Here is a 26,560-nt window from a genome sequence, read left to right on the forward strand (position 1 = left end):
AGCAATTTTGGCACTCACTCTTCAGAATAGGTGCTGCTTCTGAAGCAGCCAGGTGGGGTTTCTTCATCAAAGATTTTAAGAGTTTAGGCCATTGGTCTTTCAATTGTTGTTTAAGATATGTTAGAGAGTTAGAAGAATTATAAGAGTAGTTCCAATGCTGACAGTGTTTTTCTTTTTAGGTAGAATGCTGAGCCCTCCTGCGTCCATGTCAAACGTCTGGATAGTTGGACACTCTTTCATAAAGTGGGCTGCAAAACAAGCTGAAAAGAGACAGTATGGGAAAAAACCTTGGTTTTCCTTCAGATGAATTAAAAATTGATTGGTGGGGCAAAGGAGGTATGAAGTGGGGTCAATTAATGCCATGTTTAAGTGAGCTACGATCAACTAAGAGATGTCCAAACGTTTTGCTCATTCACTCAGGTGAAAACGACATAGTGCAGCTTTCAGGCCTGGGCTTGTTAATATAGATGAAAACAGATCCAGAATTGATAATCAGATCCTGGTCCAAAACAAACTTGATTCTAACAGCTCTAGTGCCCAGAAGGTTTTGGAGGGGAAGTTCACCGCGGTAGGTAGGGCCCGGAGAAAGGTTAACGGAGAACTTCATCATTTTTGCAATATGAATGGCATAAGTTGGCTGGCTCATAACGATATCACCAAAGAAGATTTTCATTCATTCATGAACTTTATTTCGGCCGCAAAGGGCCATAAAAGCAACAATACATAACAACAGTTTTTGTCCAAAGCATAACACATTTCAGCCACCAAAACAAAATACAGTAACCAATTAAATTTAAAATGTCCAAGTAATTAACAATTGGTGGGAAATTTCCTACGCTGTAACCATACAGCATTTAAGAAACGTGAAACAGCAAAGACAATTGGGGGATGGGTGTCATATTTTAAAACTCGCAGGGCGTTAGCACAGTCTCTAAAACCAAGATTCTTACAAATTGATTTTACCCAGCGTTTCCTGTGGGTAAGGTACGTAGGACAGAAGAAAAACACATGGTATTCATCCTCCTGTTTGTAACCACATGCAGGGCATAAAATACTTTTGTTGGTGTCCCATCTAGAAGTAAAGGACCTGAGGGGTAGGGTGCCTATTCTAAATTGGACATATAACTTCCTGGCAACGGGGGGAAAGATCACATCCAAAAATAGCTCCCTTTCATAATTTGGTTTAACCAAAAGAAACTGCTCAGTCAGCCTACCTACATTTAAGTTCATATGCAAGCGGAGTAGATTAAAATGCCTGATTTCTTCAACAAGATTGGTTTTAGAGACAACTGGGCAAGAGATTCCTGGAGTATCCCAGAGTTCCTGACGACCAATCTTGTGGCAACTATCCCTAACATAGATTAACCAGGGGATATTCATATGTTTTATTACGGGCCAGAGCTCCAGAAAGTCATCTCTATAGGTTTCCAGGTCCGGATTGGACCAAAGTCTCTTCCAATAATGTACGGGCCGAGCCGCCACCACTTCTTCGATTGGAAGCAGTCCCAAATCAAATCTAATGGGGACTAACGGTGTACTAGAGGGTAAACTTAACAATTTCCTTATAAAGGAGTTTTCAACCCTCGATAGGCTACCTATTTTGGAATGACCCCATAGTTCCGCTCCATAAGTTGAAGCGGGTCTGGCCTGTGTTTTAAAAATTTCCACTACTGGTAAAGCTGGTTTGAAGGCCGAACCTTTAAATAATCTAACCATACCTCCTGTAGTTTGGGTCAACTTGAGGGTAGAATTGATAACCTGACCTCCCCAGCCCAAGTCTTCTTGGAGTGTAATCCCTAGATAGGTAAACGTTTTCACCCGTTCAAGGGGGATAGCGTTCAGAACTGGGTTGGGGCGGGTACGTTTGGGAGGGTTAAGGATCATAAATTTAGTTTTGGCTAGGTTGATCTCGAGGCCCCGGTCACTGCAGAAATCTACAAAGCCATCTAAAATACGCTGAATTCCCATGGGGGTGCGTGACAACAACAAAGTGTCGTCAGCAAACATTAGTGCTGGTACCTTGCCCGAGGCAAGCCTGGGAACATCAGTGTCTTTTAGAGCTAGAAGATGTTTTATAAGCCCGTTGATGTAAAGGCAAAACAGTGTGGGCGCTAGCACACATCCTTGTCGTACTCCTCGGCTAACAGGAAAGTGTTCGGAAAGTTCGCCATATTTTCCGCATCTGACCTGGGCAAAGTTGGCCGTATGTAGATTTTTCAAGACCTCTAAAAGGTATGAGGGAACATTAAGCATCTGAAGCACGGCCCATAGCTTTTCTCTCGGGACCAGATCGAATGCTGATCTTAAGTCAACAAAAATGAGGTAGAGGCTGCCACCCTCTACACTCCCAGACTTCCAGAATATAACCTGGAGACGAAAGATCTGGTCCAGGGTTGAAGTGCCCTTCCTGAAGCCAGCCTGCAAGGTGCTTAGAATATTATTTTCTTCTTCCCAAGCCTGTAGTCTGTTCAGAGTTATGCGCCCGAATAGTTTTTGGGTCGTATCGATTAGACTTATCGGGCGATAATTCGAAGGCTGTAAAGGGCAACCTTTTTTGTGGATAGGCACTATCTCAGCCCCTCGCCATGTTAACGGTGGTTCTGCCCCATATAAGATGGAGTTAAAAAGGACACATAAATAAGGCGCCCATATCGCGGGTTCAGACCTAAAAAGGTCACCTGGAATTTTATCCAGACCCGGCGCTTTATTAGGAATGAGCATGAAAATGGCATTTTCGACCTCCTTAATCGTAATTCGTGGAGTAAGTTCAACACAAGAAGTTGTGTTGGAAGGAGAATCAATTAAGGAGGATGAATTGGAATTCGCTATGGAATATAGACCCCCGAAGTGCCCTTCCCATACTGCAGGAGCTATATTGGAGCCAGTAATGGTATCAAAATCTTTCTTTCCATTACTAACGATGGCCCAAAAGGTCCTGAAATCCTTGTGCTGCAGTGATAGTCTTAGCTCCTCCCACTTGTCATCTTCCCAGGACTTCCTGACCCTATCTATCTGTTGTTTATATTGTGCACGGGCTAATTTAGTCCTGGATTTATCTTTTGTTTTTATAGCCAAGACCAACTCAGCTTTTAGCTTCCTGCACTCAGAGGTGTACCAAGAATGTTTGTTAGCCACATGGGCCTTGGGGGCCTCAGATCGAGAGAAAACATCCAAAAGTCTCATAGATAACTTGGTGTGGATGGTAACTGAGCTAGATAGACTTTCAGCAGAGGAGCAATTCAGCACAACTTCAGCCATTTCTATGAGACATGGAAGTGCCAATCTATACATTTCTGCCAATTTCGTGGGACACGTGAGAATACTTGGCCATCTAACTCTCCGTTTGTTATTGTGGAGAATTAAGGGTTGCGGGAGAGGAAGCATCCCATTAACATAGGTTGCAAGTCCCCACTGGTCTGGTTTTAGTTTCAGAGTGAGAGCGTTGTGGTCGCTATCATCACGAGCGACCACCCTAAAATCCAAGACCTTATCCCAGGTTTTATATCAATCAGGATATAATCCAAAATCGACAAATGCCCAGTTCTGTTGAAGGTAGTTTGTCCAGGCTGGTCAGATTTAAATCTGCCATTGCAGGCCCTCAACGATAGGGAGAGGGTAAGAGTTTTTCTGCCCTGATGGGGTCCACCTTTCTTTTAGGCAATGAGTTATATATCCTGAATCTGAAAGAAAAGTTATCGGACATTTTAGAACTAAAGGCATGGTTTTAACAGACGGGCTGTTTAGACGACTGTTTTTTCCCGTTTATGTTCTCGACTTATAGTCAGAACCATTATTTTATCTAGCTGTTGTAGCAACAGGTTTTTGGACAATTTTTTTTATAGCTGCCAAGGGAATTGACTTAGAGAATGGATCCCCTGTTTTGTAGATTAAAGAACTTTATAGTCAGATTCCAAAAACAGGTTGGGGGACACACGAAAAACACCTGTTCAGGGTTTTTTTTTGTTGGCAAATTTGGAGGCGATAGGGACAGGCAGGAAGGGTTGGGGCATTCAGAGTAGCTTAGGATAGAGGGAAACAGATGAGTGAGGAATGACGCAGGAGGAAGGCAGGGGACGAAAGAAAGGGGTGGGGAGGAGGCTTGTTAGAACAATGTTGGGGAAGTTTTTGTGGGGACTCACTTAGGGGAGGGGGGTTTTAGACTTGATTTTGTATTACTGAGGCCTTATCCATATTGTTGTTAAATAAGAAAGCTGCATGTCTGTCCAATAAAGCGGCCTTTTACCCCAAATGGTCTGTCTAATGTGCTTTTTGGACGATGAGGGCTCTTGGGGTGGCATTCACAGAATGTCCACCACCGGGCAGCTTCGGGCTCATAGTACAGTACTACAGGCAGATGCAGCTGATTGGTGGCGCGTGGGCGCTTGCTTTAGAACGCGACCGCTGAGCGCGTTGTAGCCCAGTCAGGTAGAGGAGTAGAAGTAGGAACCCCTTTAAATTGCTTTATCTCCCACCCTCCCCCTTTTTATAATCTCAATCCAGGGGTTTTTGGTAGGCCTTGAATTGACGCTTAGCCTATTTCCTTTGTCACTTGGACAGGTGGCAGATTTGGATGAGATAGAGACAGGCAGGAAGGGTTGGGACATTCGGAGTAGCTTAGGACAGAGGGAAACAGATGAGTGAGGAATGAGGGAGGAGGAAGGCAGGGGACGAAAGAAAGGGGTTGGGGAGTAGGCTTGGTAGAACAATGTTGGGGGTGTTTTTGTGGGGAATCAATTAGGGCCGGGGTCAGGGGGTTAGACTTGATTTTGTATTAGTGAGGCTTTATCTATATTGTTGTAAAATACGAAAGCTGCATGCCTGTCCAATAAAGGGATTTTTACCCCAGCTGGCCTGTCTAATGTGCTTATTGCCCAAAGTGACCATAAGGTCGATACTCTGCTTACTTAATTGCTGGACTCTTTCAACTGGGTTTTGTATAAATATAAGTATAAGTATAAAGATGTTTATTAAGCGCTCGAATGCCAATGGCGTCTTGGCGCTGGAGTGTGTAAGTAAGGCGAAATGATGGGCTGATAGCTACTCAAGGTTAAACAGCCGGGATTTCAGGGCTTTCCTGAAAGAGGAGAGATTCGGCTGAAGTCGCAAGGCCACTGGTAGTTTGTTCCATAGTTGGATTGCACAGCTGGAAAAGGAGCGACCACCCCATCTGGCCCGTCTATGTCTGAAGATACAAATAAGGCCAAGATTGGCCGATCGGAGGTCTCGCGGGGAAGTATAGAGCCTGAACCTGTCCTGACAGTCCACAGAGCCCCCGCCATATCGTGCCTTGTGCACCTTGTGTACGCAATCTACAAATAACTGGTTTCAAATCCAGTAACGCACTGCTAGGCCATAGCAACAGTTGTTGCCGCGCCATAAAGGAATTCCAGGCTGCTATTGCTGGGCTTTCCAGAGAGTCTGTCAGAGCAACTCTGGAGACCATAGAGTGCTGCTTCTCAAGGACAGGCACAGAGAGTGGGTGGGGTGGGTTGCAAGAGGCCAGGTATTTTCTTTTTTGTTTTTTACATTTTGGACATGAAAGAGACATGAAAGAGAGGCCATGTTATGTCTGGCTCACCCATTACGCCTCTCCCCTTTGTAGTTGTTGAAAGAAGGGGCAGATGTTTTTAGGAGCCATGCATTGCAAAAAAATATAGATAGGTAAATAGTTAATTAAAGGGATGTTTTTCACCTCAGGGTTCAGAGTGATGTTACCAAGAACCCCTCAGTGAAAATCATCCCTGTAATTTCCACATTACTGCAATCTGGCCCGATAATGACTTTCATGAGGTATCAAAAGGCCTCAGTATGGAAACCTCCACAGTAGCTTTCTTTATTGTACAAAATTCATTTCAACACTGTAGCTGTATCCTAGTAAATGTCAAAATACACATTATAAACTTTAATCAGTAACTTTTGACAGGAGTCGGCTACAAATGTCATTCAAAGAATATTTTAAAAATATATTGAAAGCCCGACTGAATGGGGAACCCAGATGGCCCTTCCCACCGGGTACGCCATGAACAACCTGAATAGAGCAACTGGGAGAGGGAGGGGCATTGCAATCATACACAAAGTTGCCATCCCTTGTAGCCTTATCCAAAAAGATATTTCTGATTGTGAAAGCGCACTTTTTAAAATTGTGCTGACAGACAATTTCACATTCTCTGGGATACTCATCTACTGCCCTCCTGGCCCATCTAAAATGTTTAGAGAAGACCTAGCTAATGCCATCACAACATTAGTTCTTCAGACAGCCAATTTTAACATTCTAGGTGAGCTGAACCTTCACTAGGAGTCACAAGAGGCATCTGACATCATCAACCTCCTTGGGGATATGGAAGCCTGCCAAATGCTGCAACTGGTCCCGGGGCCGACACACCTAGCTGGCCATCTCCTTGACCCTGTCTTCTCGAACCTCCAGTCCAATGTCTTGGACCAACCACTCCCTCATCTCCCTGCGGATAATGCTAGTTGGCCCCAAATCACAACCTCATCGCAACCCCTTGATTAAATGTCCGTGGCACAAACTGGACCCTGCCGCCTTGAAAGCTGCCCTAAGCACCCAGCTCCCAGAAAGGCCTGCTAATATAGAACAGCCAACAAATCCTTCCTGGGGTGGATCACTCAAGCACTGGATAATTGCATCCCTCTCAAACTAACCCCTCCCCAAATACGCGCGGGCCAATGCCTGGTTTGATTAGCATTAGCAAGGAAGAACTGTAAGGTCCTAGAATGGGCCTGTAGACGGTCCTATGACCTGACAGCTAAAGCACAGTATAGAAACGCGATTAAAGCCTACCATAAACTGGTCCGCAAGACTAGGGCCATACACAATGCCAACATGATTAATACTAGTAGCATCCCTACCAAAACTATTTTTACACTCTTGAAAGATATGATAAAATACCCTCCAGACAATGACGGTACCATATCTTCCAACTTGCAGTGTAAAGTAATGGCTAAAGTTTTCATTAATAAGGTTGAGCATATCTACAGCAGTTTCTGCCCTGGGAATACATCTCCCTGAACTTGGAGGAGTCCGCCCTTTGGCCTTGAGACCCACTCCCTTTCTTAGTTTTCTCCTATTTATCCCAAACCCCTGGAAGCTCTGTTGATAAGATAAAGTTAGGGTCTCCAGATGTCCCTCTGACCTTTTTATAAAATTCCAACAATGTCTCCTACCTGAGTGTCTGGAGCTGATCAATCTGTCTTTATACACTGTAGGTGCCCAAACCTTTAAATTTCCATCCAATCGCTCTTCTCCCTTTTCTCTCTATAATCATATGTCAACACTATCTTAACCCAACACCTGGAATTTATTTCGATACTGTATCCATTTCAAAATGGCTTCGGGCCTTGACACAGTACCGAGTCTGCTCTGCTGGAGGTTACGGAGCAGCTACGGGCTTCTCTGGATGAGGGCAGAACCTCAGCACTGATTCTGCTTGATCTGAGCGTGGCTTCGGCACGGTCTCCCATAAGATCTTGCTATACCGGCTGAGGGAGATCAGCATCGAAGGCAAGGCCCTCTCTTGGTTCTCATCTTTTCTGGCCGACCTGACCTTTCAAGTCGTCGGTCCCCCTTTTTCCTCACTTACCCACCCGCTATGCTGTGGTGTCCCCTGGGGCTAAGCTTTGAGCCCTACTTTATTTAATGTCTACATCCGACCTTTGACTTTGATAGCTAAAGCCCGGGACATCTCTTTGGTGTCATATGTGGATGGCACTAAGCTGGTGCTTTCCTTCTCTAGTTACATCAGCCAGGACTCAGCGAAATTTCAAGAAGATCTAACTGCTATCTCTGAATGGATAGCTAACAACTACCTCCAATTGAATTCCACCGTATCTGAAGTCCTCTTGGTGGGCAGGGACTCCCATCTCTGAGGCAGCCAGTGGTGGCCCCCTGCACTTGGTACACCCCCCGCTTAATTTGGGGTCAATAACCTGGGAGTATGGGTGGATAGTGCCCTCTCCTTTGAGGTACATGCAAAATCAGAGGCAGGCACCTGTTTCGGATTGCTATGTGGCCTAAAGCCTATCATAGGATTTTTCGATTCTCACACCCGGAAGTTGATCATCCAATCTACTGTCATGGCTAGATTGAACTACTGCAATGCATTCCTCCTATGTTCCAACAAATCTGTGATCAAAAGGCTCCAACGGGCCCAGAACGCTGCAGCCCGCACTCTGTTTGCACTCCCAAAGCATTGTCACGTCTCCGACCTCCTCCGTCAGTTACACTGGCTGTCAATGGAACAGAGAATTTATTTTAAAGTTCTCTGTATCATCCATAAGATCTTTTTGGGCCTTTGCCCTGGGATTTGAGCACTGTGTGCTCTCCTTATGTACCCACCTGCGCCCTGCGCTCAGCGGATATGCATCTGTCCCGAGTGCCTCGGGTACGCAGGGCCAGAGCGGGTGGCTGCTCGTTGTAGGCACTGCAACCTGCCCGTTGGAACTCTCTACCTCTCTCTATCCGTAGCATCTCCAATCACTGGATTTTCATAAGGAGTGTGAAGACTTGGCTATTCTCCAATCACTAAGCTGCCCCTGCTTCCCACTATACTAGACAGTTAGTGCTGGGACGCCCCGTTGCTGGGACAGCCATGCGCTTTATAAATCTTTTTAACATAACACAACATTTAATAAATATTTGGGGAGTTACTTTTAAAGTTACCTTCCAGCAGCTGCCTAGCCAGTCCTTGGCCTTTAATGATGTGTGGATTGGTTTTCAGGAGCCACACAATGGGCCACTTTTATTGACTGGTCAATCTGAATAGACAACAATGACTCCTTTGAGTTCAGCTGGACATTCAAGGTGGGAGCTGAGAATCCTCTTGTTGGCACAACAATGTCAAATTCTGCATGAAAGGTCTGTCTGAGGCACATGTAAAACCGTTGTGCTATTGTAAGGAATCAAACAGGACAAGATCACAATTCTTGTGTATCACCTGTCTGGTTTCTATAGGCCCCTACTTTGTCTTACCAGTTGTCTGTCACGTTTATGTAGTGAGACCAGGGCCTTCTTCAATCTGGATTTTAGTGTTAGGTTTGGGAGAACACTAGTAATTTCCATCGTACATTCCCCTACACACCCTCTCGGAGCTCAAGTTTAATGTGGCTGAAGACTCTGGTCATCTTGAAATTGTTCTGACACATTGCGTTATTGGCCTGTTTGCAATAAGGCAAACGGAAGGCTACTGAAAAAGTAGTCAGGCCAGAGTTAGACATGACATCCTCGGTGTGGTAGTCCCCCAAACCTTTTGCTTACACTCCTCCTACTTTGCTGAATTTGTTTCTGTTGGCCTTATAACTCTGCACTTTACCACTGCTAACCAGTGCTAAAGTGTGTGTGCTCTTTCTTTCAAACATGGTAAAACTGGCCTACACCTAATTGCCATATTTGATTTACTTGTAAGTCCCTAGTAAATGGTAATACATATATCTGGGCCCTGCAAGCTACGCAATACTAGTGAGCCTGCACCCTATTGAGCCACCTATTACAGTAGGACTGTCAAACATGTCTTGGACCTGCCAATGGAGCCTGAAGTGCAGTTTTAATCTGCCATTTCAACATTGTAAAATAAACATTTTCCTAGGCCTAACCCTTCCTTTTTAATGCTCATGCACCATCCCTGAGATAGGCCCTAAAACATCATAGGTCAGGGTGCTTTTAGTTACAAAGTAGGGCATCTGGACTTAAGTTTACATGTCCAGACAGTGAAAGGCTCCTAAAGTCGTTTTCGCTGTTTTAAGACCTATCTCTTCCTTTGACTAACAACGGGTTACCTTATTGTATTCTATTCACAGAAATGTATATAGTGAATGGCTACCCAACGGGTCTCCCAGCACTGGTTACAACCTCTGCTCCACTACCCTGTAAACTGAAATTGGGCTAATATAAATTATGTTTCAGATTTGTTTCAGAAATTAGTTTATGATTTATCCGGTCTCGAGTGTGTATTGCATTGAATGGCTGCTAACTTTAGATATCACTCAAATGAATTATAATATGAAATCCTCTTTAATGGTTAAGACGGATTTTAAGTCACAACTCTGAAAATGCCACTTTTAGAAAGTTGGAATTTTCTTGTCCCAAACCCAATCATATGTGACTTCTGCCAGTGTCCTGGGTCACATGATTGTAAATGGCCCTGCTGTTGGGGTTTGTGTATTCCTTCCAGTCAGCGACATAAAAGGACTTAGGTGTAGGCAGATGGGCCACCCTGACAGGAGGATTGGGGAGGGGTTGTAGCGGCCCCACTTACACTACCCCCTGTGTACACAAAGGAGTGTGACACCAGGCCTGCTCTTCCTTTTGCCAAACCCAGACAGTTTGGAGTCTTGACAGGGTAAGGAAAAGAACATTCCAAAACGAGATAAAAACATAGGACAGAGAGTACCTCCACGCGGTGGCTGGCACATGTGTAAATATTGGATCTCCAGACCCATCCATCAGAACACTCCCGGACCTGCGGACGTTACATAAGAAGGACTGCCCTGCTGCCAGAGGACCGCCTTCCTGCTTGAAGGACGGTCTGTTTATCTGAGAAGGAAGACTGGACCTGCTTGACTTTACCCCAGGCTAAACAGAGTGATTCCACGGGAGCGTTGGCTGACCTCCTGTGTGAGCAGGCTTCAGATGCCTTCCTTCAACTGCCCAGCTGATCTGCTGCAACTGCACCTGCCTGGACTTGAAAATAGACCTGCTGGCTTCTGAAAGAGTGAATCCCTGATCCACCAAGAGGTGCCTTTCCAGGTCCTGGACCCCTGGCTGGCATCAGAGTGTACTCCTCCAAAGAAAAGATGAAAATCCTGACGTTTGGGCTCCTTGCGACGGTGAAAAGGACAGTTCATGCCAAAAACTCAGCCACTTGCAACAACAGCAAAAAGCTCCAGTGAAACCTTCTTTTCGCGCTGGCAACAGTCTTTGGCAACAGGCAATGCAAGACCTGCACTTTGTACTACACCAACAACAGCCCGCAGTGACCGCCAACACAAAGCTACAGTGATGACCATCCATGACGCCTGACCTTCTCTTCATGCTACAGCGAAAACCAACTAAGATGCTCATCCTGCTCCCCGTGACCTCCTCAAACACAAACAGAACTCTGCGCACCAGACTCAGAAGGTAAATTTTAAGTGGGACAAACCTGGTCCCTGTGTCCGACACACTCTCCATCGCGGTGAGCATGAACTTGTGACTTTCCCCTAGTCTACCTCGACTAGATGACTGCAAATGGCGCTTTTTGCTCTTAGATGCTATTTTACTCACAACTTTACATTTGTGTATCTTGGGTATTGTATTGAGGCTTTTCCTAAGAGGGTTTAAAGGACGTCCAGCAGCCGGTGATTTATTTATTCTGAGGTTGTTCACGCCTCAAGAACGGTTTATTGGTGCAAACGACAAGGAGAAGGCTAGGAAAGGAACAATGTCCCAAAACAAACTGCAGAAACAAAACAATAAAGGAAAAGGTGTTTGGACAAGAAGCAGCAAGGCGATTGTCCTAGGGGCGGTTATGTCTCTCTCTTGCTTTTGTCCGGTTTTTGTGGCTTCTTCTTGTGATTTCTCCTCTTTCTTTATCTCTCTCGGGTGGGACTGGCACCGTTGTCTCGAAAAAGAAAATAGAACAGAAAATACAGGACACGTAGTCAGTCTGATTGCTTGTCAGACGTTGAGAGTGCCACCGTCACCAACAAAAGAAATTAAAGCGTCACCCTGGTGAAGGCAAGGTGTGTGAGTGATCGACAGTCGGTGTCCTCCTCCACTCTCCCCCCTTCTTTTCCTTGCTTCAGGTTTCTCCTGTCCTCTTCCTACCACCCCGCCCTATAAGTCGTCCCCACACTTCTGTCCAGTGCACTTGCCTGGAGCAACGGCCCTCCTGGACCGCAGCGGTGGGTATCGGGGCGTCCTCCTCCACTCTGGGACGTCCGGATACTAGGGCATCTTTCCGCTAGGCTGGGGTGCTTCCCCCGTGGTCTTCTTCTTCTGCACTGCCCGCCGCCTCCGCTATCTTGGGTTCTGGGTCGTCTTTCGTCTCCTCCGCGTTTTCTTCTTCGTCCGAGCGCCCTCCTTTCGCGAACGCCGAGTCTGTCTTCACTGCCTCCCCCTCGTCGGCGTCTGACGTCATCGGTAGTCGTCGGTCGACTACTAGTCTGCCAACCGTCGCGTTGGAGAGAGGGGCGTCCTGATCCGCGCCTGTGCTCCCGGTGAGTGTAGATACCATATTACACTGGGTTTGACTGATTGAATTTTTGTTGTTCTGAAATAATTTTATTGAATAAAATTGACTGTATTTTTTAAATAGGTGTGGGAATTTTCTTGTGTTGTGTTTTCACTTTATTACTGTTTGTGTGCTGCATTGATACTTTACAATTTGCCTCTAAGTTATGCTGACTGCTTTGTGGCAAGATACCTAAGGGTTAAGTACAGGTTAATTTAGTGATTTTTGTGGCTCATCCTAACAAGAAATGTGGTTGTTGCCTGAATGGCGCTTCTACTCCGTTCAACCAATAGCCCAATTTCTTACAGTCTGGGCTTGGGAGCATTTACTTCCACCCACTAAATAGTGACAACTATAAATATGGCACCCAAGGTACCCTCTTCAGAATACTTCCTGGACCTGCAGAAGATCAGAAAAGACTGGACTTGCTGTCTGTGACCTGAGATGAGTTTTGAAGGACGGCACTTGCTCTCTCTTACACCTTAGAAGTGCACTCCAAGAGTCCGTTGCTGGATCTCATTTGTGGCTAGATGGACACAACAAGCTGTAAGAAGCCAGTCCTAAGTTGCTTGTGTTCCGGTTCAGGGTTGCGCCTGGCAGTGTGGGCTGGACTGTTCCTATTGGAGCAGGGTCAAGACTGATTTGCATATAGCTGGGTCCAAACTGAGGTGACATGGTAGATGAAAAATGATGGACTGGGATGCAGCCCGAGCAATTGCCAGAGAATAATTCAAGCATTCCTTCCATCACCTAACTGGAGAGAGGCACCGTCCGATCTAAAATGCTCACAAGAGAATGTGTGTGCTTTCCCTAGGAAGATCCGTCTCCTAAGTCCTTTACAAAGAACCACCTTCTAAGACTTTTCATGCGTCGGTTTGAACAGTGATCACATGGAAGGTCCAAATAGTCATAAAACTGGGAGGGGTGTGAGGATTTTTACAAGAAAGAGGTAGGAAATCTACCCATTAAGACTCTGTCCCTTCTTACAGCAAACAATGCAAAACCAAATCATATTGAACTTTAACCTGAAATAATGCGACAGGTCCAAAGAACTGAAGGCTTATTCTGGGTTGACAGTCTTTCGTGGTTTGCATTTCAAGAACCAAAGAACAGGAGTAGCCCAGTACTGCAATATGAAATGGCTCCTGATAAACAAAACCGTGTAGTGGTGCAGGGAATAAAAGATGCCCTTTGCTACAATATGTAAAGAGATACACGAAATAGAAGTGTATTCGAGAAGCACGGACCTTGCTCATGAAACCACTGGCTAAGCTTAAGAACCATGAAAGCTTTACATTCTTTCATCAGATGTCATCAATCTGAAGCAGTCATATATTTGCCTATGTATACAAAGCGAAACTAACAGCCAAATTACTCATAAAGCTACTTTCGAACTGAAAATGTATTGAATACAGACTCCTGGTTACTTCTTTACCCTTCTATCGCCTCTTGAAGCTCCTCGAAGCCAGTGCATTCTCTATCTCATTTCCTTCGCCCAGGTTTTTACAGTACGTCCTGCTTTTCCTGTACAGCTTCAAGTCCCAGACACCGGCACGTCTGGCCCTGCAAAAATGTATGCTGGTTTCTGAGGGCACTTCACGGAGGGCAGACGTAATGACGTATTACCGAGGGAACAAAGCAGCGTAATAGCATCCTTACAGCTGCGAACGACTCAAACATAACACCCGCACAAGGCCCACTCACGGATGGCCTGACAACTTCCTTGCAGACGTATTACCAAAACACAGCCAACACGAGTTGTAGTTTGTTGTGGTCGTTGTTGGCCGCAGTTTTATTACCATTGTATGAAAAAATAATTTTTCTGTCCCCTGGGCATAATTTTTTGTGGCCAGGGTCATAAAACATTATCCTGGCTTATCATAAATCATGTGTCATACACATACTGAGGGTCATAAATCATTTGTGCTATGTGTGTCATACGCAAACCGTGTGTCATAAATCATTTGTGCCATGACAGTTCTAAAATTGGGCGCCATAAATATTTACCATCACTTGTCATAAATCAATTGTCATAAATCATTTGTCGGTCATAAATCATTTGTTTTTCATCACTTATTTTCATATCATAGGATCGTACATCATGTGTCATAAATCATTTGTGTACCATAAATCATTAGTGTCATGAACAGCCATAACTTGGATGCCATAAATTATTTGTGATACTTTGTCGTAAATCATTTGTCATCCATCATTCTTGGTCATAAATCATTTGCTTGTCATACCTCCTTTGCATATCATAGAATCGTAAATCATCATGACAGTTCGTTATTCCGCTCTCTTATAGGCGTCTCTCCTTTCTTGCCACTTTTGGGGTCCAACTTGTTCTGTTGGTTTCCACACCCCATTGCGTGTGGGGGGTAGCCTCTCCCCGGAGTTAGGCCCCAACTCGCTACCTTGCTAGTCTCTTTTTGTGCTCTGCCGTCTGGCTGGGTCTGGGCTGCGAGCACCGTCTCCGTTTGCGACCCCCTTTTGTCAAGCCTACTCACCCTGCCGTATGGCATCCCAGAGTGAGTGGCTCTCCTTCTACACACCGCCCTGTCGGTGTGCTTCCATAACCATCCGTTGTACCTCTCTTATCCACCAGCACTGTGATGCTGCTGGTACGTAGGTGTGTGTGGGTGGGACTCGAAAATCCTTCTGCGCCACTCCCCAGCTCCACGATGTAGTGATGAGCTGCAGTATGGGGAGCGGAGTCTTATAATTCCCCCACACTTTTTTCCTGCCCTAAATGGGCGGTTGCTGCTATTGGGGGGGAGGGTCAAACCTCACCTGGCCCCTCCCCATTGGCCAGGCGACTTCCTGGCGCGAGTTTTGCCACGATGGACGTGCCCCTTCTGCTTCGGGGCACTAACCGCCGGCTAAAACCGGATCCTTCCAGGGCACTGGCGTCCGTTATGGCGCCGGCCTTCGAGGCCCCCTTTAGGGGTCGGCCTCTGCAAAATATCCTGCAATAGACATTCCCTGTAAAGGTGACTCCTTGGCCAGCCAGCAGCACTGACCGTCCAGAGTCCAGAGTGAGGGCTTACCTCCCACCAGCAGGCCTTCAGTCGTAACCTCTTCACATACGTGTGTGGAATAAGGTTGAAAAGCGTCAAGAAAGTTCTGACGGACTCTGGGTATTCAAGATCGTCATGATAACGCCAATGACCATAAAATGGAGCAGCCATTTTAGTTCTAGCAAAGACCACTCGTTTTCATTAATTGCTCCACATTTTATTTCATTTTCACGGTATCTTCAATTCATTGCTTCTTCAAACGAATGACTAATTTAAATCAGGGACTGCTTTGAGATTTTTCTAAGGGACGATTCACAGGTCCATTGAGAAATTTGCAGTCCAAGACCCAGGTTCTGAGCGTCATTTGCACCAATTAGTAATTGCCACAGCACTCATAATGGTGGGTAAGTGCAGGACTTTAAGTGGGCCGAGTCCTGCTGGTTTAAAAAGCAGGTGCCGAGATGGGTCCCTATTGGGCTCTCCATTTTTACCCTCAGGGTGAAAACAACCCCGAACTCTGCAATACTACAACCCGTCACTGCCATTGCTGTAACTTCAAAGAAACTTTAAAAAAAATGTTTTTATAGCGCAAACTTGGAGCGCTTTTCTTGAGCACCAGTTACAGTAGACAAGGGCATATTCATTTATTGAATCACAGGAAGTCAGGCTCGAACCTGTTTTCTCAGCTCAAAGGTCGTCTGCTCTAGCTTTACACCACAACCTCGCCCACAAGAGCGAGTAGCATTTTCAATATTATATACAATGAAGTGATAGTTGTTGTGTATTTCTCTTATGCAACTTATAACCATTGAACAAAGCCAATAGTCCTGGCTTGTTGTAAGTGTAATATTACTTATTGTGTTATATATATGGATGAATGAACAGAAGCAGCAAAATACCAGTGGGGAAGCACCCTATGCTGAGCCCAGATTTTTAGCTTAAGTGTTTTAAGCCACGCCCTTATTTACAGCAGCCACGCCTCTATAAGAGACCTCCCAGTTTTTTCATCCCACTTAAAGCCCTGGGTACGTATTTTGCAGAGTTGTTCACTCTGTTTTTTTAATGACAAAGAAAGGAGTTTGGCCTATTTATCTACAGACTTGAGACAGCAATCAGTCTGGAGTGGAAATGTTTATAGAATGAGGTCATAACGGTTTCCAAGAAAATCCTTAAATGCAACCTTCTACTATCAAACCGAGCAACTTCATGACCCTGGAGAGGCCTCTGTCCTTCCTGAGGCAGAAGGGCACCTTGAATATTGAACCAGAATATTGAGGGGACACAATATCAATGACAAATATTGAAAACAAAATATGAACAGGTAACTTGAGATTTTCTATACCTAACTCCATATCAGCAAAAAGAACCAATGAAGGATGAAATGCTGAGCAAATCAAACATTCACCCCCAATCACAGATCCTGGTTAAATCCATTGTATTTTTTGCACGCCATGCTATTCCAGTTTGGATGCAGCCATATGCAAATCAGTCTTACCCTGCTCCTCATGGGAACAGTCCAGCCCAAACTGTTAGCCAAGTCCTCACTGGACCAGAAATAAGCATCCTGGGAGCAGTTACGGGGTATCACCCCTCTTCAGCCAGGCTAGCTTGAATACGGTTGAATAGCGAGCATGGGACCCACGTCTAGGTATACTCTTCCTACTTAGGGTGACAAATTCAAAAAGAACAGATGATGGACGGAATGCTGAATAAATTAAACATTTACTTCACGTCACAGATCTGGGTTGAATCCATTTTTTTTTGCTCGCCATGCCATTCCAGTTTAGACCCAGCCATATGCAAATCAGCCTTGACCCTGCTACCCATGGGAAAAGCCCAGCCCGAACTGCCAGACTAGGTCCTCCCTTGACTGGAAACAAGCAACCTCAGACCTTTTTTGGGGTATCACTCCTCATCAGCCAGGCTAGCTTGTATCCAGTGACATAGCAAGCACGGGACCCATGTCTGGGCATTCCCATCCTACTTAGGGCGACAAATACAAAAAGAACAGATGATGGACGGAATGCTGATCAAATCAAACTTTCAACCCCAGTCACAGATCTGAATTAAATCCATCTGTTTTTTGCTCTCCATGCCATTCCAGTTTGGACCCAGTCATGCAAATCATTCTTGACCCTGCTCCTCATGGGAAAAGTCCAGCCCATACTTCCATGCTAGGTCCGTCTCACACTTCTGCATTCCGTCCATCATCCTCTAGTTAGCAGTGGTAAAGTGCACTGAGTTCTAGGCCAGTGAAAATTAGATAAAATTATTGAGGAAAAGTCCAAAATTATGGGGGAAGACCACCCTAAGGCTGACAGGTCTAACAGAGATTTACTTCTGTAGGGGGCTTAAGTATATATATATGAAGCAATAAGTAGAGTGGGAATACCTTCAAAACTGGTGCTGGGAAAAGTTTTTGCAACTGCACTTTTCCAAGATACTTACACATGCATAAATCTGCAATATGTACATGTATGCATTTGTAAATGATTATGAATGTGGCTACTTTTACTTTTTGAAAGATGTGAGGAAGCTGTTTTTTTGGGAATTCAATTAAACTTGTGAATCTGGCTGTTAGTTTCCAAATCACCAGATTACAAAATTTCACACAAGAACTAGCATTACTATTAGCACCATACTGTTTCAAATTCAAGAAAACTGCTAACTCCTGAGCTACAATCCATACATTATTCTGATGTAGTTTTTACTCCGCCTTATTCATCTTATGAGTAGGCTTTTGGCCACAATCTGTGGCCAGAGTCCAAGACCCAGGAACTCACTGCAAATGGCCTTTGGACACACCCATCACCATACATGTCTTTCCTCTCAGACTGGCCTTTGCCTGCTCACTGGGCCCATCATGCCCTTTCATGGTTTTAGAAGTAGATGGCAGACTCCCCTCCCCCGCTCAGAATTCCCTCCACACACTCACTGTGTCCACTACACCCTTCCTTGATTTTGCTACAGTGTTAGAGCCCACTCTGTCCCTCAATATGTCCCTTGCAACTCACTGTGTCTCCAACATCCTTCTCCGGTGAATCTACAGATGGTAGAGGTAGAGTCAGCTGAGGACTTGCTTCCCTTCCATCCCTGTCTTCAGGCAGCAGCTGTTTTTCCTCTGTTTTGCGGCTCAGTGGAAGGATGTCGTAATCGCCTTTTGTTACCACAGGTGTAGGGTGGTCTTCAGTGCTGTCCTCAAAGTCAAGAGTGACTCTTTCTAGTTCCTCCAGCAGGGCATCTGCAAGGGAGAGAAGAGGTCAATACACAATTGAAAAGAACATCCAAAGATATCACAAAGGAAGGTTGGTTCTTGGAGCTGGCAGGAAGAGCTAATCCAGAAAGGATGAGAATAATATTAAACAACCAAGTGAACAAGATAGATAAAGGTGGACGTAAGAAAAAAGGAGCAAGAGAGTAGACTAGAGAGAAGAAAAACAGGGGAAACTGTGTTGCTACAGATGCTGAGTGAAACATAGAGCAGAGTGGGATTGTGAAATGTAGTATCTGCATTTGTTAATGTAATGTATTTTACACCTACTGCTCAGCCAGTGCTTGTCCTCTGTGCTCAATAGAATGTTAGAGTCTTGATGTGGCTCAGAATGTTGGGACACAGAGAGGTCAAGTGACAGTTGAGCATGGGCTGAGCAGCAGGCAGGCTGCTCCTGGCGGGGCTCTCCTTCACAACTTAACTACTTGTTGTTCTGAACTATTCTACATGTTACCTGCTTGAATAAATCATCTTAACTACAACCTTCTTGTATTGACCTCCTCACTACATGAAGATTGCAGTAATTTCAAAGATTTATAGCCATTAAAAAAATAGGAGATCCTGGTGTTGACAGTGGGATTCAGTGCATAACCAGTTGCATCTATTCGTCCAGCCGCAGTATAAAATGATGTCCTTGAATGTACCTTTGTTGATTGTGTGAAACACAGATCATTATATCCAGACTGATGACAATCATCAAGCTCAAGAATTAGGAAACAAGCTATGGCAACAAGACCTATATTAAGGAGGAGAATTGGTAATCTGATGGAAACTCAAGGTAAACTTCCCATAAAGTGACCTACCATCTTAAGGGATAAATTGATGAATGTAGTTGCTGCCAGATAGCCATCACCCAAGATGGCTGCCCCGCTGTGCGCAACAATACTCCTACAAAATCATAAATTTCCATAGCCAACAGAATGACACAAGTACCAGCAGTGAGAAGCGGAGCGCGTGGAGATCAGAATGGAGAGGACGGCAGCCAGAGGAAGAGGCTACTGAGTGGATTCTACACTTGAGGCCCACCTAAAAATATAGAAAAACCCAATATGGCAGACCGGTATGGTGACTGCTGAAGCACTGCCGGGGCAGTGTCATTGCCTGTGGTGCAGAAGATACACAGAGGATTGCCGCATGTGGGCCATTGGCTGTGTCCTTGTGATACTGCACTGGACTGCATGACAGGGGAGGAGCAGATGAAGCTGCTTCTACATCACTGCCTATAGTGCAGAACCATCTGGAGGAGAGAACCCTTTGCAGTTGGTAGAGCCTGCACTGTGTACTACTGGGCTGCATGACCACAGCGGCTAGGACCCAGTAACTTAGGAACCTGAATTGTGAGAGGTTGAAGACCCAAATGAAGTGGGAAAAGCAGCGCCCCTTGCCCCTGTTGACTGACACTGAGATATACCAAGAGTTGGGGTGGTAGATAGGGGAGGCAAGATAGGGATTGGAGTTTTTGACTCTGCAGCCTATTACCAGCCCAAACCTGCTTGAAGGAGCAAGAAGAGATCTGCTGGTGCTCAAGCTCATTCCCATGGGGCCTAATGTGCCCATTAGTATAAAACCCCACATAAGCAGGAAAAGGTCAACCGCGCACACCTGAAAAATACAAAAATGTGTAATTTTTGGACAGAATGTGCAATTAAAGGTTTGAATTACCCCAATATGAAGCCATATCTCCAACACATAACACTAGTGCAGAGACTGCTATGGAGCAACTGGACTTGAATATGGAAATAGTGGGTCATTTGATCAGTTAAATAAGCCACTGCAGTTGTAAGGCAAATGAGGGAGCCCTGAAACAAAATATATCCCTACGGAAAATCAAACAACTCTCCAAGCAAGAACACCCAAAAGGGAACAGAAATATGGATCTCTGACATATTATCGACAGACACATTATCGAACTACACAAATATCGCATCAAATATATCGACATCAAAAATATCGACATTGTATACTTATTTAAAAAACTACACTAATATCGACACTACAATATCGTAATACAATTATATCGATCACACAAATATCGCACACATTAATATCGCAATACTAAATATCGACATGAGTAAATAAATATGACACATGTCACAAATATCGATAACCAAAATATAGACATCAAGAATATCGTTTTTATAAAAAATATCGACTATTCTAACACTAATAAAACCAATATTTTAAACAACATAAAGACAATATTTTCCCAAAACATACATTTTTCAAATGAGATTCTACTTAAACATAAACATAACATTTATAGCGATCTCAATATTTAACAACATAATAAAAAAACACTGAAATAATTATCACATTGGCATTTCGAACACATTTAAAAAACATTCACTACACATTATAAACAATCTTTTTATATATAATGATTTAAAACTCTCCTCCTTTAAAACTAAATATACTCTTACTTAGCATTTTCTATAAAAGGAAACCAATTAACAAAAAAAAAATCAAACCATCCAATAGAAAGGCAACATACAGAAAACAACCAATAACATGGACATTACAAACGTTAAAGGCAGGGAAGGTCCCCTGGGACTATTTTAATACAACATCTTTATTGCTTCCCTTTAACCTTACTGAAAAACAGCAATTAATGTCCATGAAAGATGCTACATATTCATTGTTACATATTGAAAAATTTGAACCTTTACCTTTCTCTGTAGCGGAATTGGATACAGGCGTGTGATTATTACATGGGTTGATCACTCTCCCATTCGCGCTTTTCAAGTTTACGTCCTGTATAAAAAACTATGCTCTGGGTAGATATGAACAGCTGGGCACCGCTTTCATACATGATGTTTGGTCCCTCCCTTTTATGTATAGATGTACAACGGACGGTACTGAGGTTTCTCTGACAGGTGAAGAATGTACAACGACACCTGATCATTCTGTAGTATATAGACACATTCAATTACACAGTGCATACAATGTACAAACTCCAAATTTGGCCTGCGTCATGAAAGGTATCCCAGTGCCAGTGATTACGCCATCTTTCACGCTGCTTGCAAACGGTAGTTATTTAATTCTGAACAATGAAGCTTGCTGCGGGATGTTAGTGGGAATCCCTTACATAGTGACTGTATCGCAGAGACTTGTCTGCTGCAATAATGTTCTATTTCCACCCCCGCATGGGCTGCTGGATGTTTCCATCTGGCCTTAGATTCCAACCTTGAAAGCAGAGTTCAACAAAATGAGCAGAATAAAGGCGCTATTGTCCAAAAAGGAGGTGCCATTGACTTCCTCCGGTGAAACATTTGTCCTTCACGTTGCAAATACGCGTACTGAGGTACAGGCGCTTTTGAATACTGACCTCCCCCTACATTTTGGTGCTTTGATCCAAACAATTTTCAATTCCTCGTCCACGACTGGCCTAGCTCATTTTTTTAAGCTTGTGGGCTCGGGCCTCGTGACCTCTTTCCAAACTATTTGTGGTGTGATTGCGGCATTTTTTCACTCTATTTTCTCGAGCATCTTTGGAGGTGTCCCGCTGATTCTGGCGCTTGTGGCAGGAGTGCTGCTTTTACTTTTCATACTGCGAAATGGCTGCTCTTTCTGTGCCACACGACAACCTGTGCCGTCTGCATCTTCTCCGTGACAGGATGCTTGAATATTATGGTACGCTACCATTGGCGACTTTGAGCCTGGCGTATGGATTATCCTTCCGGTATTCCTACTTCACCTGCGTACAGCCAGTCTTTCACTGCCTAGATTGTCCCTTTGAATGGCCTTTGGATTTGTGCTTAACCAACATGGTGTCTCCGGTGCCAGATTATGATCGACTGATGAGGCCCTTAGTGTCTCACGAGTTTGCCTGTTCTGGTGTTCGGATTATGGCCTGTGGTGCGGCGCATGGTATCCTGGGTAATTGGGACATCGCAAGAGCAGCCTATAATTTCTTGAATATGAGCTATCTGGAGGAACAATTGGGTTGCCCTCTGATTGTGCTAGAGGCTCCGCTCATTGAAGAACATGTATGTTCCTTTTCTTTGATTAATTGGATGGCTGAAACTTTTCATGGCTCTGCAAACGATTTCTTGTTGGAAGCAGTGGCCACGTATGCTGCATATACGTTCATGGATTGAGTAAACTGTGGTCCTCTATGTTTTTTCTCCCGTGCCTTTGGACTGCTGTCCACATAAACAATTTTTAATTTTTCCCATCACATGTTTGTGGTTTTTTTCTCCCCTTTTCGATTTTCATGTTTTCGGCTTTTGCCTGAACTATAAATTGTTTATTAATTGAATACACCTTGTTCTGCTCTGTCGAAACTGAACTTTGCATTCTCTTTTTTCTTGCCTACTGTATAGTGCTTCCATCAAGGGGGCATGTAGTGAGGACTCCCTTAATACGTACATACATTGTGAAGTTAGCATAACCGCGTTAGATGTTAGAAATCCATCTTGCCGCTTTTGCGCACGACACTGCGTTTACATGTTATTGCTTAAACGAACTGCTGACTCGAGCTTTGCCTCACACGGAAGCAATCTGTTGTTACCATCCCGAGCTCTGCGCAGGGACCTTGGTCTGTACATGGCGTGACAAAACAGTCTGGGTCGTTAGACAAAGCATGTTTTCCACTCCAGGTTGATCGACCCACTATTTAGCCATAACACACAGGCAGCTGCGAATACCTGAAAGTTGGTGCTTTTAATAATGCAGACATCATGTTTAATATTCAGACCGAAGACGAGCCTTCCTGCGAGAAGACTCCTGATGCTCCTGTGATGTGATTTCACTAAGCTGATCTTTGAGGTATGGGGTCCCCTATTGAAGCCTAAGAGACCTTCTATTAGCATAATAATAATATTAGCTTCTTAGTAAAGGGAAGGTGATATTATCCACTGTCATTATAATATGATCACCCCTTTTATATTCTATGGTATTGTAAGGAAGCTGATGGTTTTGATTTTAATCATTTGTCTGCTTGTATTAGCCAACCTACTGCATTTTAGGACACGTGGTCTATAAAAATAAACTCTTTTTATTTTCCCCGTGTCTCTGTTGATTCTTCTTGTGGACTGATGTGAGAATAATATACGGACAGGTATTTCGGATTCCCACCATTCCTGAGAGGATACTGAGTCGCTAGTTCTGTGTTGTCTTTTCATTGTGATTTCTGAGCCTAATCTCGGATAACGAATGGGACACTAATACTAGCCAGAGACTGGGTTCTGGGTTCTGAGGTGAGTTTCTGGTACACCACAATTGACTGAGTTGGCAGTATGTGCTGGACACTGAACTAAATTAATTTACTATTCCCACTCCAGTCTATATTAAATTAAAATAAGTGCTGGACACTGAACTTAATTAATTTACTATTCTCACTCCAACCTATATTTAATTAGAGTATGTGCTGGACACTGAACTGAAATAATTTACTATTCCCACTCCAATCTATATTTTAGTAAAATAAGTGCTGGACACTGAACTTAATTAATTTACTATTCTCACTCCCAACTATATTAAATTACAGTAGGTGCTGGACAATGAACATAATTAATTTACTATTCCCACTCCACTCTATATTTAATTAAGATAAGTGCTGGACACTGAACTTAATGAATTTACTATTCTCACTCCAACCTATATTAAATTAGGGTAGGTGCTGGACACTGAACTAAATTAATTTACTATTTCCACTCCAGTCTATATTAAATTAAAATAAGTGCTGGACACTGAACTTAATTAATTTACTATTCTCACTCCAACCTATATTTAATTAGAGTATGTGCTGGACACTGAACTGAATTAATTTACTATTCCCACTCCAATCAATATTTTAGTAAGATAAGTGCTGGACACTGAACTTAATTAATTTACTATTCTCACTCCCAACTATATTAAATTACAGTAGGTGCTGGACAATGAACTTAATTAATTTACTATTCCCACTCCACTCTATATTTAATTAAGATAAGTGCTGGACACTGAACTTAATTAATTTACTATTCTCACTCCAACCTATATTAAATTAGGATAGGTGCTGGACACTGAACTAAATTAATTTACTATTCCCACTCCAGTCTATATTAAATTAAAATAAGTGCTGGACAGTGAACTTAATTAATTTACTATTCTCACTCCAACCTATATTAAATTAGGGTAGGTGCTGGACACTGAACTAAATTAATTTACTATTCCCACTCCAGTCTATATTAAATTAAAATAAGTGCTGGACACTGAACTTAATTAATTTACTATTCTCACTCCAACCTATATTTAATTAGAGTATGTGCTGGACACTGAACTGAATTAATTTACTATTCCCACTCCAATCAATATTTTAGTAAGATAAGTGCTGGACACTGAACTTAATTAATTTACTATTCTCACTCCCAACTATATTAAATTACAGTAGGTGCTGGACAATGAACTTAATTAATTTACTATTCCCACTCCACTCTATATTTAATTAAGATAAGTGCTGGAAACTGAACTTAATTAATTTACTATTCTCACTCCAACCTATATTAAATTAGGATAGGTGCTGGACACTGAACTAAATTAATTTACTATTCCCACTCCAGTCTATATTAAATTAAAATAAGTGCTGGACAGTGAACTTAATTAATTTACTATTCTCACTCCAACCTATATTAAATTAGGGTAGGTGCTGGACACTGAACTAAATTAATTTACTATTCTCACTCCAGTCTATATTAAATTAAAATAAGTGCTGGACACTGAACTTAATTAATTTACTATTCTCACTCCAACCTATATTTAATTAGAGTATGTGCTGGACACTGAACTGAATTAATTTACTATTCCCACTCCAATCAATATTTTAGTAAGATAAGTGTTGGACACTGAACTTAATTAATTTACTATTCTCACTCCCAACTATATTAAATTACAGTAGGTGCTGGACAATGAACTTAATTAATTTACTATTCCCACTCCACTCTATATTTAATTAAGATAAGTGCTGGACACTGAACTTAATTAATTTACTATTCTCACTCCAACCTATATTAAATTAGGGTAGGTGCTGGACACTGAACTAAATTAATTTACTATTCCCACTCCAGTCTATATTAAATTAAAATAAGTGCTGGACAGTGAACTTAATTAATTTACTATTCTCACTCCAACCTATATTAAATTAGGGTAGGTGCTGGACACTGAACTAAATTAATTTACTATTCCCACTCCAGTCTATATTAAATTAAAATAAGTGCTGGACAGTGAACTTAATTAATTTACTATTCTCACTCCAACCTATATTTAATTAGAGTATGTGCTGGACACTGAACTAAATTAATATAATATTCCCACTCCAATCTACATTTAATTAAGATAAGTGCTGGACACTGAACTTATTAATTTACTATTCTCAATAAAAACTATATTAAATTACAGTAGGTGCTGGACAATGAACTGAATACATTTACTATTCCCACTCCAATCTATATTTAATTAAGATAAGTGCTGCACACTGAACTTAATTAATTTACTATTCTCACTCCAACCTATATTAAATTAGGGTAGGTGCTGGACACTGAACTAAATTAATTTACTATTCCCACTCCAGTCTATATTAAATTCAAATAAGTGCTGGACACTTAACTTAATGAATTTCCTATACTCACTCCAACCTATATTTAATTACAGTATGTGCTGGACACTGAACTAAATTAATTTACTATTCCCACTCCATTCTATATTAAATTAAAATAAGTGCTGGACAGTGAACTCAATTAATTTAATACTCTGACTGAAATCTATATTTAATTATGGGATTAGTTAAATTCAAAAATAAATTTAAAATTTCTAAATATTAATATTTTATAAATTAACAATATATAAACATGTTAAATTAACTTCCCACCCTTATCCCCTATAACCCAACATTCCGCTCCTACAATTATTTGTAACATTCTAAAAAAAAATTACAATTTCAAAATTAATTTTTTTTAAAATTAACAGATATATAAACATTTTTACAACACTTCCCACCCTTATCCCCTATCAACCAACATCCCACAGCGAAATATATTTGTAAAAATCGAAAATTTATTTCATAATTA

The 26,560-nt window shown here is 42.8% G+C and overlaps 1 protein-coding gene across 1 annotated transcript in view; it reads right to left on the minus strand.

Moving 5' to 3' along the window:
* The window catches only part of LPXN (leupaxin), a 294,439-nt gene that overhangs the window by 208,709 nt on the left and 59,170 nt on the right, over window positions 1-26,560 (minus strand). The window contains exon 2 of the mRNA XM_085651802.1: window positions 18,259-18,485. Within this exon, the coding sequence (XP_085507928.1) occupies window positions 18,259-18,485 (227 nt within the window). The remainder of the gene's footprint in view (window positions 1-18,258; window positions 18,486-26,560) is intronic.

This window comes from Triturus cristatus, chromosome 4_1 (genome assembly GCF_964204655.1).
Source record: "Triturus cristatus chromosome 4_1, aTriCri1.1, whole genome shotgun sequence".
Taxonomy (NCBI): Eukaryota; Metazoa; Chordata; class Amphibia; order Caudata; family Salamandridae; genus Triturus; species Triturus cristatus.